The 16,436-nt window shown below is 48.4% G+C and overlaps 1 protein-coding gene across 3 annotated transcripts in view; it reads left to right on the top strand.

Annotated features, from left to right (window-relative positions):
- The first annotated feature begins 354 nt into the window (after positions 1-354).
- Positions 355-16,436, top strand: part of LOC116946231 (complement C1q tumor necrosis factor-related protein 1-like) — a 55,957-nt gene continuing 39,875 nt past the window's right edge. The window contains exon 1 of one of the 3 annotated variants that reach the window (XM_076069906.1): positions 355-1,088. In XM_076069906.1, coding sequence (XP_075926021.1) covers positions 1,011-1,088 — 78 coding nt within the window. In that variant the 5' untranslated portion in view covers positions 355-1,010. Of the gene's footprint in view, positions 1,089-10,465; positions 10,996-16,436 lie in introns of those variants that run through there. The other 2 variants (XM_076069905.1, XM_032961237.2) reach the window with 2 other exon arrangements.

Below are 16,436 nucleotides of genomic sequence, written 5' to 3'. Positions count from 1 at the left end.
AAAAGTTTACCAAAACGAAACGCCTGTTTGTTATCCTTCGTCCGGGGGGGGGGCGTGTGTGTGTTTTTAATTTAACTTTATGACTGACCCTTTCCGTTTGTGGGAGGGGAGGGTGTCATTATCTTTGCGAGAGTGACAAGACAGCTGCTCGAAAGGGGGGGGTGGGGGGGGTCCGTTTGTTTGTGCTCCCAGCGACCCCGCGAGTGTTTATAGTAAAAAAAAATATTGGCAAAATCATTAATATCAAAAAATGGAAAAAGGCCTATATATGCAACACACCCATCCAGCGCCTTCAAATCCGCAGTATATTTGGCGCAATACAAAGTTAAGTGGTCTACGGTTTGGCGTTTTAAGTCGCATCATATAAACCAAAACGTACATTTTGCATCTACGCTTTGTTTGACTATACGTCAGCTCACTTGTCTGTGCAGGTGAAGGTGGAGAGAGCGTGTATCCGTGAGAGTGTAGGACTGTACAACAATCTGTTTATTTTGTGTGCTGCACTGCCACCTGCTGCCCACTACGTAGCTCCCGCTGCGGCCTTTAGCGACCTGCTGTGCGTGATTATCGCCCATCAGAGCACGGCCCAGGCTCAAACACCCTGCTTAGCTTCCGAGATCTGACGAGAACGGGCGCACTCGGGCTACGTACGTACTTAATGCTGAATATCTCTCGCACCGTACGTAGCCAACCGTGCTAATCGGAGGCGCGGGTATTTTCTTGGTACCGCTTTAGGATCACCGATGTCTCGATGTATATGGCCAATGAGAGCGAGTTACTGGACTTGATTACCACCCTCTCGTTTTAAATGATGATCACATTTTTCCACTGACTGGTATTGGCCACAGCGAGATGTTAGAACGTGGTACCGTCTACGGCAGGGGTCGATAACCAAAATAACATAGCGAGCCTATATCTTTTTTTTACAAATTCTGTATTAAAAAAACCCCTCTATTTCAAGAGCCGCAATGCACGCGAATAACGCCAAGAAGTGGTCCTTATAGAGCCACATGCGGCTCCGCAGGCTTGCCAACCCCTGGGTCTCGGCTCACGGACTGTTTGCGCGTGCTGCGACATCATCGTTCAAGGTACGATATCAAATTTCACGATATGACGATTATCGTAAAAAAACCGAGAGACTGTTAAACCCGCTGCACTCTATTTGGGACTCCCCGCGCGTTCAGTTCAATAACGCGCTCAACATTACCGCACTCACACGCCGAACGGCTCAAGGCTACTGTGCAAAGAGGAGGCGAAATGTCCTCTTCTGTCCGTACCGTTGATTTTGTAGTGCTGTGGTCACAATAAGCCGCATTCAGTGACGTGCAGATGAACTCCGTGCCTTGAGCGGCAAGGGCCAACGGTGAGGGGCTGGCAACAAAAACCCAAGCCCCCCCCCCTCCCAAAGGCAGCTGTGTTGCCTCCGTCTGTAACCATTAGCGTCGTTGTGGATGACATTACATAACACAATCAGCATATGGCTCTCCGCGTGACAAATAAACTTTCTTTTTGCGCATCCCATCAACCACAAGGCCTTCTGAGAGTGCCTCATTTCAGTAGAATTGTTTGAAGACGGGCAAGGCACAAGGACAGTTTTTGGACATCCAGTGTCTCATCAACAGTCAGGTCTGCTCGAATAAATGCTGGAGAACTGCCAAATGGCATGGGCAAGGACCCTCTCTCTTAGACACGGGTTCTAGGTCAACGCACAATTATAAAAGGATACTTGAAACAAAATAATAATGATCACGCAAGTGGATTATAATATATTTCTTTCATACGTATATCTGTGTCTCGTCTCAAATATAAAGTAGGCTGCTGAAGTTGTGCACTAGCAGAAGGCCATAGGGTCGACAGGTTATGTAAAAAATACATGTTGATGTTTTACTTGGGAAGACAAGAAAATGAAGGAGACATTGCATTTCTACCTCCTAGAAAGTCTAGGAGCTCAGTGGGTGAAAATGAGATGGTTTTACATCGCATGTGATGCAACGTCTGTGAGATGGCATATCTTACCTACCCACGTGGTAATTGCTGATGTTTGTCGGTCATTCACTCATTTATTTATATATGTATAGATCCCCTGACGCCATTCGCAAGAGTAAGCCATTGTGTGCTGACGTCATGGTCCAAACTTGACAAATACAAAAAATGCCCGCAAATTATTACATTTCGATTTTACATAGCAGAAAACATCGCCCCATCCTGTAAAAAAAACTTGGCATAGCCCTCGTGAAAAAAGAGTAATCAGACTCTGTGAAGGTTTCTTGCATAAACAAGCATAACTATATTCCTAATAATCACTAGTAAGAGGGATGGAGCCGTGGCGCAGCAGTTAGGGCACTGGACTAGACACCTACCGATCCGAGTTCGATTCCGCACCATGGCGAACCAGGAGCGGTGAGTTGCATCTGAACCGATGCTGGGCTCCCTCCCTTCATCAACCCACACCGACCAGCGTGGTGAAGTACGCTCACACCAGTCTCACGCACGACTGACACAGTGTGACGTGGGGAATGAGAAAGCGCTTGGCCGAAAGCAGCCCGGCCACAATTAACATCAGCGGCGATTCGTATCAGACCAAGTTCTGCATCGATCCTTCAACCCACACTGATCAGTGTAGTGAAGCATGGTAAAATAACCTCCCACGGGGAGGTATTCCTGCGCCACGGGATTGACGATTCGCTTTATATAACGGTAGTAATAATTTAACACATTTCAGAATCAAAGTCACGCTAAGTTGGGAATCCCAAAGCTTATTAAGAACTTTTAGTTTCGAAACTTCAATGCAACCCCGGTGCGATGTTGTAATCCGATTGTACAATGTGAGAGATAATTCCCGCAAAGTTAGAATTCACTTTTGGAACATGGTTCAAACATTTCCAAGTTATTGTGAACAGTGAATTAAAAAAAAACAACCACTGCTGTCATAAGCTCATGACAGCCTCGACACGTTCACTTTTGCCAGACTCCCCTGTGTACACATGTCATTTGCGTGCAAAGACAGGGGGAGGCCGCGTGATACTTCTGTGATTGAGGGGTGAGTGAAAGAAGCCCCCCAAAAACCCAACAACTACTTCAAAACACGTAACGGTTCGTTCATACGCATCTCTCAAAGGTGCTGGCGGGAGCGCTGACACAATCGCGAGTGATTTTATGGAACTCGGCCATCGTCTTCTTGCTGACTTATTCGTCCTGCGGGGTGCGGTAGGTGTGAGGCCGTGAGAGATGGGAAATTCGTGAGTCGGAACACGGCGATCCCGGGTGTGCCTTTGACCTTGACTGGGTGCCGCGAAGATTGCTAAATCGCTTGCACTTCTTCACTCCGGGGACCTGAGTCCCTCAAACTGCAATTCCGTGGCGTGTCCACGTGACCAGGCGGCTCAGAGGGTTAACACCCCCGCATCTCCGATTAGCACGGTCGGCTACGTACGGTGCGAAAGAAGTTCAACGTACACACGGCGGGGTCACATTAACGCCAAAGCTTCAGGGTCTGCAGCCACAGGCGGCTCTAGAAACCTTCCGGGGGGGGGGGGGGGCGCAGATATTTATATCGTTTGCAAAAGGGACCTCACGTGAATAACTGCATCAAAATATAAAACACATTGCAACGTGTGTTTTCCCATTGTAAATATTAGTGAAATACCAATTTTCGAAATCTCAAGGGATGATGTCTGGCAATCACCCCCATTGCCAACCCCCCCCCCCCCCCCTAAGACCCCATAATATATCTGCACCCAGGACCTCTGATTGGAAGTGTCCCTCCAGTAAATATAAACGTATGTATAATTGCATGTCAATAATGGTCCAAGTTATGATGTATAGACAATGTGGTGTGTGAATTACTACTTGGTACGCAACAATATTTTAATAGTTTTGTTCTCTTTAACTTTGATTGAGCTTTGTAATTCGTATATCACATTTAATACCTTAGCGTTGAAATAGAGGAGAAATATAGCAGTGGAATGTTTGCTATCAGGCGTTGGTGTTGTGTTGAAAAAGTCAAATGAAGTAACTGAATGTAGAAACAGCAGCCCCCCAAAACTGTACAGGCCTGGGCCCCCCTCAAACTTAATCTGGCCCCGCATGTCAAAAGCACTGAGCTGGTACTGCTGAGATCCTGTGTTCTAATCAATCACGGGCTTGATCCGCAACACTGACGAGTCCAGGGAAATATTTTAGATGTGAAAATGTAAAACTCACGATAAATCCACTCCATCACCTGAGCCTTCCCTGTGCTCTGCTCACCCCCGCTACCCAACCTCCCCTGCAAACCCCCCTACCCAGCCCACCTACCCACCCCTCTGTAGCCAGATTCACAATAATAATATGGTTGTGTAGTACAATGCTATACCGGTCAAGTGGCTCGGCAGTAGAGTGAGCAGCATGCAATTGGAAGCCTGCAAGTTCAAATCCAGGTTGGAGTTAACTCAGCACATAATCCCTCCACGTTCTTTGATATAGGTACCACTTTACAGACGAGTTAATGGTAGTTGTCCGTCGGTAAAAAACTCGTCCGCCCAACATAGGAATGTGGAATTCTTACCACTCGGTCAGGGCTGCAAACAGGAAATGAGCGCCAATAGTTTAATGCTCATCTGAGCAACAAATCACTTAACTTTTGATCTGTTCAAAGGACCGTGCATGGCAAACTTTATCATCGTCAGCCATGGTCAATCCACTGCTGGATGAAGGCCTCCTCGAGTTGACGCCACCTTTAGTATGTTGTCCTTCCCCCGCACCTCCGATTAGCGCGTCTGGCTACGTACGGTGCGAAAGAAGTTCAACATACTAACATGACCTGAAGGCGAGCTGATTTCATCGCTCCATTGCTCTTCGGTGGACGTCCTCTATCGACGCCTTCTGTTCCATCACTATCCTTGACCATCGACCGTCAGCCATTCTAGCCACGAGTTGTCCTGCGCAAGCCCACTTATCTTGCTTAACAGGGGAAGTTATGAATTTGATCTGCATATCTTCTCTAATCGGCGATTATAATACGGAGCACCCTTAACATCCAATCAGGACAAACAGATTGACTCCTAGCCGCCGTCAAATGGCGACAACTGCAGTCCTTTGGGCACATCAAGAGGACCAGCAGACTATCCACCAACATCCTACGAGACATCGAGGGGACGAAAACAGGGTTGCGACTTAAGATGACTCAGATTCAGAACATTGCAATATGCTGCTTAAAGGTTGTAATAACGTGTCGTGCCCCTGGCAACCACGCCACGGGAAGAGTCAGTTGAGCAAAAGGGCAGCAGACAGTGGGGTAAGCAGAGCGGTGAAGTGGATGGATGCCGGGACAGGATATCCCCGAGACGGAAAAAAGGGGAGTGCACGCCTCAAGATGAGCAGCGGAAGGAGAGAATGATGAGCACCAGGCAGGAAGGGGAGCAGGGACGGGAGGGAAGGAATGAGCGGGCCAGGATGTAGGGATGAGAGGATGATTAGGGAGAGAGGGAGGGAGAGAGAAGGAAGGAGCAAGCAAGGGAATTCAGATTTCGGGTCGCCACACATAAGTCACGTGATTTACGGGAAGCTTGAGCTGATTTAGATGTATAGATTGGGTATTTGACCTGCGCGTGTTCTCTAATCCACGTGTTCTCTGCTTGGATCGATTACATTGAGAGGCATGAGTTGTGTATAAAGCATGCCCCACATCTTCTCCATTGCCCATTCTCTTCCTCTTCTCTCCTCTCGCCCCTCCACCCATTACCCCCCCCCCTACCCTTGTGTGATCCCTAAACACCCTCTTTCTAGAGCAGTTACTCATTCCACAGCACTTGCACGCCCCTGCCATCTAAAATCATTCTACTCTGTCACCGTCTGCAAAACTATTTTAAGAACCTTGAGTAAGGGCGCTCTACTGATATAAAATAAGATAAGATACTGTACGTCTTAAATATTTTGCAATGTCTGATTGTGAACCTCGTGAGTTAGTCTCAGTATTGGATCTCGAGATGCCTGGTCACATGCTGTGTGGTGGTGAACTGCCGTATGCTTCGGTCCTGATAACCATCATCTCTTAAGATTGTCTCAGGGTTATTGTTATTGATCAAGAGACCTCCCTGACCTTCCCAATCCATTGAATTCGCTGTGCGAAACAGACTCAAGAGTCGAGTTACGTAACACGTGGACCGAACCAAGACACGGGGAGCCAACGGGTTTCTGGAATGTAAATAGTGTAATAAATTAACTTAATCTTAATGTGAATTGATATTGCAAAGCGATGCTCAGTACCATGCTAATCCTACTTGTACCCAAGCCATTTTGTCAATCTACTGCTGGGTTAAAGGCCTTCTGGATCGACAGATGGCTGGACATTGTAATGAAGAATTAAAATGTTATGCGGAATTAAATGTAGAATTGTTACCGTAATTTCCATATTATGATGCTCCTTTCTCCGTTTGTATTCTAAAGCTAAAGTTAGGGATGCATCTCATAACCCTTAGGTGTGCTTGCCTGTGTGTGTGTGTGGGGAGCGGTAGTGTAGCGGTACGAACCCGGCGACCCGAGTTCGATTCCCGCTCCCGGCCAATACCAGGGATGATTATCTGAACCGGTCTTGGGCCTCCCCTAGGTCGACTCAGCCTAGGTGCGATGTATTAACATTGCCACTAGGGAGACAAAGGCGGCTGGGCACGATGCTGGCCACCCACATCCCCTCTTGTGCCGTGCCGGCCTTCATTAGTGCTCGCTAACAGCATTTGCCCCAACAATCTGTTAAGGCTATACGGGGGGTCTTTTTCGTGTGTTTTTGGAGCAGCTCTGCTTCAAATGGGTTCCTGGTGCGGTGTGTAAACATCGCCATTAGGGAAACAAAGGCGGTCGGGTATGATGCTGGCTACCCACAACTCCCGTGTACCGTTCATAAAAAAAAATAGTTGCCAGATCTTCTTTAAGAACAACTGTAAAATATTTTTACTGTCACCCTTGGTCAATCCACTGCTGTTGTCTACATTTTATATATAAAAGCCCTGGCTCGGGATGTACTTTTTATATTAATTTTTTTTCCGAAATTCAATGAAGCTGTGTGTGCGACCGTCACTCGATGGACCACGCCACGCTCGCGTCATTGCGGCGCTTAAAAAAAAAAGACGCCTCTTTGTAAAACTATATGAAGGTATAGGGGCAGCCCTGCATTTGCTTGAAGCATCGTGCACACAAACAATCTAGACAAATGCGAAATACAATTGCAAAGTTACAGAAAAACTGATATCGCGATAATTGTCAAATCGTGATTTTTTTTCTATCGTATTGTATCGTGACATTTACAACGCGGCCCAGCCCACTGCTGGTTATTACGGAGTAGTTGGGCTACTGCGTTCGCTTACACAGCGCACATGCCCTGCTCATAAAACGTGGTCGGTTTGAACATTCCTCAATAATGAGCCGGGGTTTGATGTCTGATTTAAAACAGACACAGAAGTTTGGCTTCATGGGTTCTATGTAAGTCTGAGAATTTATTGTGCTTATACAGATCATATGTTAGTTCTGTGTATTGGGTCTCTGCGTAAGTCTTTAGGTTCTGTGTAAGTCTACACATCCTATGTAAGTGTATGGGTCTCTTTGTGTGTGTGTATATAGGTCTCCATGTAAGTCTCTGGGTTATGTGTAAGTGTAAGTTCAATGTAAGTCGCCGGATTCTATGTAAGTATGCGACTTTATATAAGGCTATGTAAAAGTCTACGGGTCTCCATCACAGTCTGTAACTTCAATATAATTCTAGATTTGAAGTTTTCGTGACTGCAATGATCCATACTCTTTGGTTCTTTCGGTAAAGTCACGTAGGTAAAAGTTAAATAAAATAAAACAATTTAGTTGTTTTAATTTTTGTTTTATTTTATTAAATTTTATTTATTTTTTACCTACGCGACTTAACTTCAATATAAGTTTATGGATGCCCCCCTCCCCCTGCCTCTCTCTTTGCTGACAATTCGATACATTGTCATGGGTGTAGCAGCCTATAGTGCAGTGGCTCTTAACCTGGGGTGCACGTTCCCGCTGGGGTGCGAGATGCCCTTTCTGAGAACAAAAGGGGTGCAGGCTGCAGAAAAAGGTTAAGAACCACTGCTCTAGTGGCTGCAGGGATTACAGTCATTACATGCAATACATGGCTTTATAAAACTTATCTTCTTAAACGTGTCGATCCGATGGTACAGATTGTGAGCGTTAAAAATCAATGCTCATCGATAAATGTACACATCTCGGCACCACTCAGACAATAGGTTCATTCTTTCGTGGCTATAGGCACAGGCTATCATGCCCAAGGTTATAATGGAAGATGGTTATATAAATTCGGGTGAAATTTGGCAAAACATCACTTCGCAGTGCCAGCTAAACAAAAGGAATTTAACTTCACAAAGCGGAAATACTGATATTTCACAGACCCTAGTCAATCCATTTCTGCATGAAGCCCTCCCCATGCTATGTTGGTCACGTGGGTAGTTTGACCATACATCACACCGGCGATCAATGGATATTGGTGCAACGGGTGTTTTTTTTACGCTGGGCCGGTTCAGATATCACTTGCCGCTAACATTTTCCACGGCCAGGAATCTAACTCGTATGCGCCACTCTTGTTCGTCGGCCATCACCCCTTCTAGCCATGATGTATCCTACCAAAGCCCACTTACTTTACGAAACAGTTTGCGTTGTGTTCCTCTGCCTGTCTCTCAGTGTCCTTCCAACCGTGCATGGGGCCATGCAACAGAGCGGCGCTGTGCGGTGCTTAGCACTTTCCACGATTCACCTGGCGTCCCGATTTCAATTTCTGGCCACGGCTAGCATCAGAGGCAAATTATATCAGTCCTGATCTCTCGCCATCCCCCACCTCTTCAGCAACCCACACTGACCAGCTGGATGAAATATGGTTAATAAAAACTCTCTATGGGTGATAAAACAATGGGGGGTGGGGGGGTTTTCATCCAGCAGTGGATTGAGAGTGGTTGAAATGTATTCAGTAATTGATCGTGGCTGATAATGATGTGCTGATAGTTTACATAATTCCTTGGGTGGGGGGTGTGCTGATAGTTTACATTATTCCTTGGGTGGGGGGGGGTCGATAACTTTGGTACCTCTCTGTGGGGAAGTAACTTTGGTTGCCTTAAGGATAGCCTCGCCCCCGTCATAGGAATGTGGACATCGCATCACTCGCCCAGGGCTGTACACAGCAGATGAGCAGAGCCTCGATGCTCATCTAAGCAAGGACGCTGTGGTGACGTCGTTGACTTGATGATGATGGTGGATGACAACGTTGTTGAGATTTGTCTTTCACTGCTGTGACTGGTGGCACGTGATCTGTACGATCGCCGCCGTGCCCCCCCTCCCCCCGTGGCTCTGCGTGCTTTGTTATGAGATCCATTGCGATGTCGTCACGCGGTGACCCGGGTAAGCATCGCGAGAGAGACCCATGGGCCACATCGGTTCTCACTCCGTGAGTCTGCCGATGATGTTACTGACGTGAAAGTCGAGCAAACTTGATGTACAAAAAAACACATCTAGACCAGCGTTTTTCGCGAATTTTCAGAGGAGGGTGAGGCACTTTCGCCGATAAGACATCATCCGTCTGAGGGGCTGCCACGCATTTTAAACCATTGGGTTTGACAGCATTATGGGGGGGCTGTGTTGTCGGGGGGCTGCACGTTAAGAGCCGCACTAAAGGCCACCAGGAGCCGCCAGTGTTCCGCGGGCCTTGCATTGAAGAACGCTGATCCAGACCCTACATAATACTCCCCCGAACCAACCACTCACCGATCCGTCAATAACCCGTGGTGGTGAAGTATGGTCAAAACTATCTCGCTGGCCAACACGGCGTGGGGAGTTCTTAATCCAGCGGTGGATTGAAAATGGACTGTAATTGATATTCGTATCATCATCAACCAAAGCAAGTGTAGAGGGGCCTCACCTACTCAACCGCAGTATGTACGATCAACTAAGACAGAGACCCCCCATATAGCCTTAAAAGACTGTTGGGCCAAGTGCTGTTAACGAGTAGCACCTATGAAGGCCCCAACGGTACACGAGAGGGTGGGTGGCCAGCACAACGCCCTACCGCCTTTGTTTCCCCAGTGGCGATATTTACACATCGCAGCAGGTACTAATTTGAGGCTGAGTCCACCTAGCGGAGGCCCAGGGCCGGTTCCGATAATTGTCACTGGTTTTGGCTGTGAGCGGGAATAGAACTCGGGTCGCCGGGTTCGTCGCCGCAGCGCGCTACAACTAACCCACATAGCACAAACACACACACACACAGACACATTGCATGGGGTGGGTAGGTACAGGCCCTCATCCAGCAGTGGATCGACAAAGCTGGGTTGTGCACGTTCCATGCAGCCAGCCACGTGGACATGACGTGCGGACTTATATAAACTTCTGTCTGCCCCCCCCCCCCAACCGCAACATTCACCGCCAGAAATTCCCCCTCCTCCTCTTCCCCCACAACTGTACCAGAAGTAAAAAAAAATCCGCAGCATTCCTTCTGTGCTCCAGATGGGCCGAAGTGACTTTCAGCCAAGGGGGGGGGGGCGGTGGAAACCGAGAAGAGGAAGAGAGCTGTGAGTGTTTTTTTTCGGTTGCTTTTGTTTAGGGAAAGTCTGGAGAAAGTGACAACATTTTAAAAGCCGAGTTGCGAATTCTGGGTGGCACGGATTTGCCCTGCCAACGTGCGACACTCCGAACTCTCATCCCAACGGCTTCGGAGCTGGGTCTCGCGTTGCAGCCGCGGGCGAACCAGTGAGGTCGGGTCGACTTAGTGTTCGAGCTTTGGCGAGACACGTCGCGGGAGGAGGAACGAGATATGTTTGGAGGAGGAGAGTGGGGTAGGAGTGAATGAGTAGCAAAGCTAGCCGAACCGTATTCATTTTTTTTTTATCCGTATCTACAATCGGCCAGCTAGAAAGTGCTTATTTTAAATATTTTCCCGATAATTGTGTTTTTTTTTGGTAATTGATAGACATCGGATGGAATCCATTTAAGCGCGCTCAGCGGGTAAGACATTTACGTTTATTATAAGTGCGCGTGTGTGCTCCTAAACACATTTGGAGCGAATTGTAGAAATGTTATCCGTGGCTGTTATACGAGTGGGCTAATTTACATAATCAACTTTAAATGAATTGTCGCGGGTAATTGTGGCAAATTGGCCAAAAATTGTATCCACCAAGGCGTTAAGTATTAGTGGCGTAATTACCCGCTTCTCAGAATTGTATTTATGTTATAACTATGACAATTACTTAGATATCGTGTGTCTGTATGTGTAAAATGTGTTTGCTTGTCACCTTACGGAAAACATCAGTAACGAGTATCTGAACCAGTTCTGGGCCTCTCATAGGTCAACTTAACCTTAATATGTGTACCAGCACCGTGGATACAAAGGCAACTGGACGTTGTGCAGGCGACGCTACCACCACCACGTGCGCAGTTACGGCCGTCATAGGTGCTCGCTGTCGGCACTTGCCCGTCACTGCCTGTGTAGACTTTACAGGGGAGCTTTGTACATTTGTAAATTTGTCTGTAATGCTGAACGCGTAAGTGAAGGCGAATTTTAAAGCTGGTGATTTACAAATGAAATGTTGTTTATCCAGGGGAAGCTTCACCGAGTCTCGAGACTCCTTTGCCAGAGGGTCCTGCTCCATTGGAATATTTGACCAATTTAATTAATGACTTATTGGTATTTCCGTAATATCCGGATTATAAGACGCATTTCTTTCCTGTGTTCGAAAGCAAAAGATTAGGGGTGCGTCTTATAATCTGGTAATTGTGTGTGCGTGTGCTTGTAACCAGATACGTGCCACTTTCTTGACACTTGGCACAACTTCGATGCTACGTCTTACATTCCGAGGCGTTTTATAATTCAGAGAACACGGTATCAAAGAGCATTTCAGCGCCTGTCGTTCGAACGTTGTATTAGGCGTGTAACGATTAACAAACGAGCGATATTTTGTCGATTCGCATCTTGCGTCAAGGGTAACACGTGACTCCATGCCGCCACTAGAGGCGCCACCATTCATTGCGGAATAAACAAGCAGGGCGAAGGGGCAGGGGGGAGGGCGGGGTGAGACAGAGGAAGGTTTATTCCAAAGAAAGAGAGAGGAGCAAAATGCGATGGCTGTACATCGAACAAATTTGGCCACCCCGCATCGTGCGCTTTTAGATGCCCTTCTACAGCCTTTGGGGACGCTCCTTCTTCCGATATTAGGAAGCCACTATAGCTATGCGCTTAGATTAAAAACGAATTACTTTAGAACTGATTTTTTGTTTAGTTTGTTGTTCTCGCGCCGCACCTCCGATTAGCACTGTTGGCTACGTACGATGCGAAAGAAGTTCAACATACAGACGTATTAGAGAGAGAGAGAGAGAACTTGGAAACTAAGCATGTTTGAGCCTGGATAGAGTTTTTGTGGGCGACCATACACTGTGCCAATACTAACTACAAAATGAGGCAGACTAGGTGTATCGTAATGGCCAATCACATCAGAGCGTGGCAGCCAAACTGGCCGAAAGCCCTATGAGAGCGAGTAGCGTTTACAATTATGCGTTGGCTGAATGTGTTATCTAAAATTGCACTGCCCACTGAATGGAGCATTCTATTGATACATGCTTAGAGTGTGTAATCTCCCGTATCGGGAAGTCAATTAGAGGCGGCGAATTATTAACAATTCAAAAAAAACTTATGCAATGAAATTCAATTAACATTCCATTATTTTGAGCAGAAAATTTTAGAGAAGTAGTACATTACTTATGAACGAATTATTTGGCAATTTCGACAAGCCATTTTCTCTATCAGGGTTTTTGAAAAAAAAACGACCACGGCAACCTCGGGGTTAAATAGCGAAGCCATCTCGTGAGCAAAGATAATACGCTAGAATTGATGCTGTCACGATAAACAATGAGCTGCATAAGCAAGAGACCTCGCATGCAGATCGTGGTGTCCCTTTTAAATTTTAACGCCGAGGATATGCGGGAAGCTCTAGGCAACCTCGGAACATGATTTATTTGCCTTCAGATTTTACTTTGTTTGACTCATTCTCCAGAATACACAGTGCCATCCCGCTCATGGTACGTACAGTCTACCAAACAACTGCAGGGACAGCTATCAGAGGGCCCACGGCCAGGCAACAGCAGTTGCCATTCCATCGCCAGTCTTGCCCATTTTTGCCATTAATTCATCACCACCGACGTTTATTTATCAGTGGACACAGTCTGGAACTATGCTCCTGATCTTTTGTCTGTTTCACGCCACATCCCTCTCATCTTGTTTTGACCTCGTGATCATCATTTTGGTCCACAAAATGATAGGAATAGAGGGCACATAGATATCGGGTCATTATGAATAGGTGTCACTTGTACTCTCGTGGTAGTGCCTTAGGCCAGATAAGCCCCTCTTGAAAACCAGACGACCAGCGTTCCAAAAGATATCGGGAGAGAGATTCAGCTCCGCTTCTAACCATGACTCTTGCCCAAAAGAGTCAGGTCATCTATAATGAGCGACGTTTCGGGCCATGGCCCTTCCTCAGTTCTCGCCGGCCATTATTAAAAATGCACAGAGTCTTCCTTGTTCGTGCCTGCACACCGCCACCCATGCAGAATCGCCTTTTTTTTTGCCCAGGTCCAAGTCCACGTGTTTCCTTTAACAGTCACGAACGCCTCTGGCTTGCGTTCGTTTACCTGACCCACATGTCGCTTATCTCCGTCTCGCGGTGTTATTCCACGTGCACGCCTCCGTACGCTTCGTCACACGCATTGCGAGATGTAGTTCAATTATCTTTGTCACTAAACATCCACTTTTTCTTTTCCATACATCATAGCAGGTAGGGACTAAAAACTTTCTCTTTCGGGGTACATCGGGTTTGTTGCTCTTCGTGACCAAGTTTTTCGATTCTAGATTTAAAGCTTTCGTGACTGCAAGGATCCATACTCTTTGGTTCTATTCGGTTAAAGTCACGTAGGTAAAAAATAAAACAACAAAAAATCACCGCTTGTGTTGTGGCCGAAACGTAGTGATTTTTGTTGTTTTATTTTTTACCTACGTAAGTTTTTCGATAGCACTGCTTTTGCTGTCCTTTGAATCATATTCACTCCGGTCCTCTTTCAATATTTGCTAGAGGTAACGATATTCATACTCTGCTATATTTTCCACTTCTCTCCCCAATTCGTTCTCTTTACTCTTTGGTTCTTTCCGTAAAGTCACGTAGAAATAAATAAATACATAATAGCTCACCAAGCTCGGAGAGAGACACGTATACAGAGAGAGAGAGACACACACACACAGAGACAAACACAGAGAGAGAGACGTCCACGCTGGTACAGAGGGCTTGTCTGGCTCCCCAGTGTTCGAAGAAGACGTGCACATCACCGACACGTGTGTGGTATGCGTGCTCCAGCTGGAGCCGCGCCTTAAGCAGGCCCCTGAACACTGGAAGCAGCACAGAGCAGCCGTCAGTGTCACCTTGCAGCATCTTTTTTCTCGTTCTGTACACCGCCAACTTCGCCTGAGCACAGGCGAAGTTGGCGAGGTTATGACACTTGTTAGCCAGGTAAGGCACCCCATATACGAAGCTGCTGTTGTAGAAGGGTACCCCCAGTTTCCTGAAGATGTCCCCCAAAAGGCAGAACATTGGTTTGAGCCGCTGGCAGTGTAAGTACTGGCGGGGCAGATCCTCCCTGGCACCGCATGAAATGCACAAGTCTGTTACCCCTGGCGAGATTCGGCTGAGCCACACGGCAGATGGCAATGTGCGGTGTGCCAACCTCCACTGGAGGTCACCGCAGCGTTTGACTACGGGAGACTTGTACATTTGTTTCCACTGAGGGGCGGCCGCAATGAGGGGAGAGAAATGGCGTCTCCATTTTGTGTCCGGTAGGTCGGCCAGGTCCCGGCAATGCATCGCTTTGACACAGCCACGTGTAGAGCGCTGTGTTTGGGGCACTCTTGAGTGGCACGTTCCTGCAGCCTCGGAGCTTCAGTAGCCTGCCGGAGTCGCTGTGGCCAGGGGGCTGTGCGCAAGAGAAGCACAACTCCGGGAAAGAGGAGGGAGGGCCGCCACCATCCCCCAGTGCCTCCAGCTTCAGGCGCAGCTCCTTCATGACGCGGAGCAACGTCCTGCAGCAGCTTCTCCCCAGCGAGCGTGGAGCGGAGCCCTGCGGTGTTGGCGATCTCAGCTGCGGTCTTCCACTTGGGCTGGTGGGCCTGCACGAGGTGGAAGACTGTCTGCAGCTCTGCTGATGTGAGGCGTTGAGCCAGGGTCCTCTCTCCTCTGATCCCCTGGCCGTTGCAGAACAAGGGCTCGTTCAGGAACTGCGCGAGGTCGTAGGGCGCGCGCGTTCTGCTCCATTCGAAGCTCCACCACATGTCCAAGAGGCTCTGGTGATAACCTGGCAGCCTCGTGTAGTCGACCAGGCTCAGGTCTATCAGGAAGAGCTCCTTTCCGTACCCCAGGTACCCCCCTGCATTCCTCAGCAGGGCGAGGGCCGGCGACTTCCAGGGTAGCTCCTCCTGGTCGTACAGCAGCCGCCTAACTGCCATGATCCTGAAACTCATGACCCTGGCGGCAATGTCCACCAGCCCCTGGCCGCCCTCGCCCACCGGCAGGCAGAGAACGCCCGGCCTGAGCCGGTGCTTTCCATGCCAGACGAAGTGCGCGAATGAGCAGTTGACTCTGGTGAGTAGCCAAGCAGGAGGGTGGAGGGTCTTGGTCTTGTGCCACAGCACGGATGCAGCCAGGGTATTAGCGACGAGCACTCGGCCCCTGAATGACATCTGCGGAGCGAGGCGTGGTGCCCATGTCAGTAATTTAGCCTCGATTGTATCGGCCAGCTCGGTCCAGTTGTTCAGAGCGACGTCACGTGGTTTCCCCAGGTAAACCCCCAGGTACTTGACTCCATTGTCCCATCAATGACTCCTCCTGGGAGGAGCACAGAGCGAACGCCGCCTCGCGGCCCTAAACACAGAGGGGGCCTCGCACTTGGGCCAGGTGACCCTGGTGGAGGAGGCCCTCTCGTACACTGCAACCGCCTGGCAGAGCGCGGAGGCGTCACGAGCGTCGTTGAGGACGACGCATCACGTCGTCGTCTGCGTAAGCCGAGAGCTTGATGACTGCGTTCTAGGTCCCGGGACTTTGAGGCCAGACAGATTTCGTCTCAGGTGGCGTAGCAGTGGCTCAATGGACAGGGTGTACAGCAGCCCCTAGAAAGGGCATCACTGTCTGACCCCCCTCGTCACAGGGAAAGGGGCGTCGAGCCGCTGGTTTATCTTCAAGAGGCTGGATGTGCCCCCGAGTACAGGAGCCTAACGTGCCAGATGAAGGCCTGGCCGAAGCCGAGCATCGTTAGGAGTTTATCCAGGTACTCATGGCTTACCCTGTGTCTAAGGCCTTCTCCTGATCTAAGAAGAGGAGGCCTAAGTCCATGTTGTGTGCTTGTGCAAGGGAGAT

This window comes from Petromyzon marinus, chromosome 26 (assembly GCF_048934315.1).
Source record: "Petromyzon marinus isolate PM22_M1 ecotype Great Lakes invasive population chromosome 26, UKy_Petmar_22M1.pri1.0, whole genome shotgun sequence".
Lineage (NCBI taxonomy): Eukaryota > Metazoa > Chordata > Hyperoartia > Petromyzontiformes > Petromyzontidae > Petromyzon > Petromyzon marinus.
The sequence above is the reverse complement of the archived record's forward strand: the minus strand, read 5'-3'. Positions and strand labels throughout refer to the sequence as shown.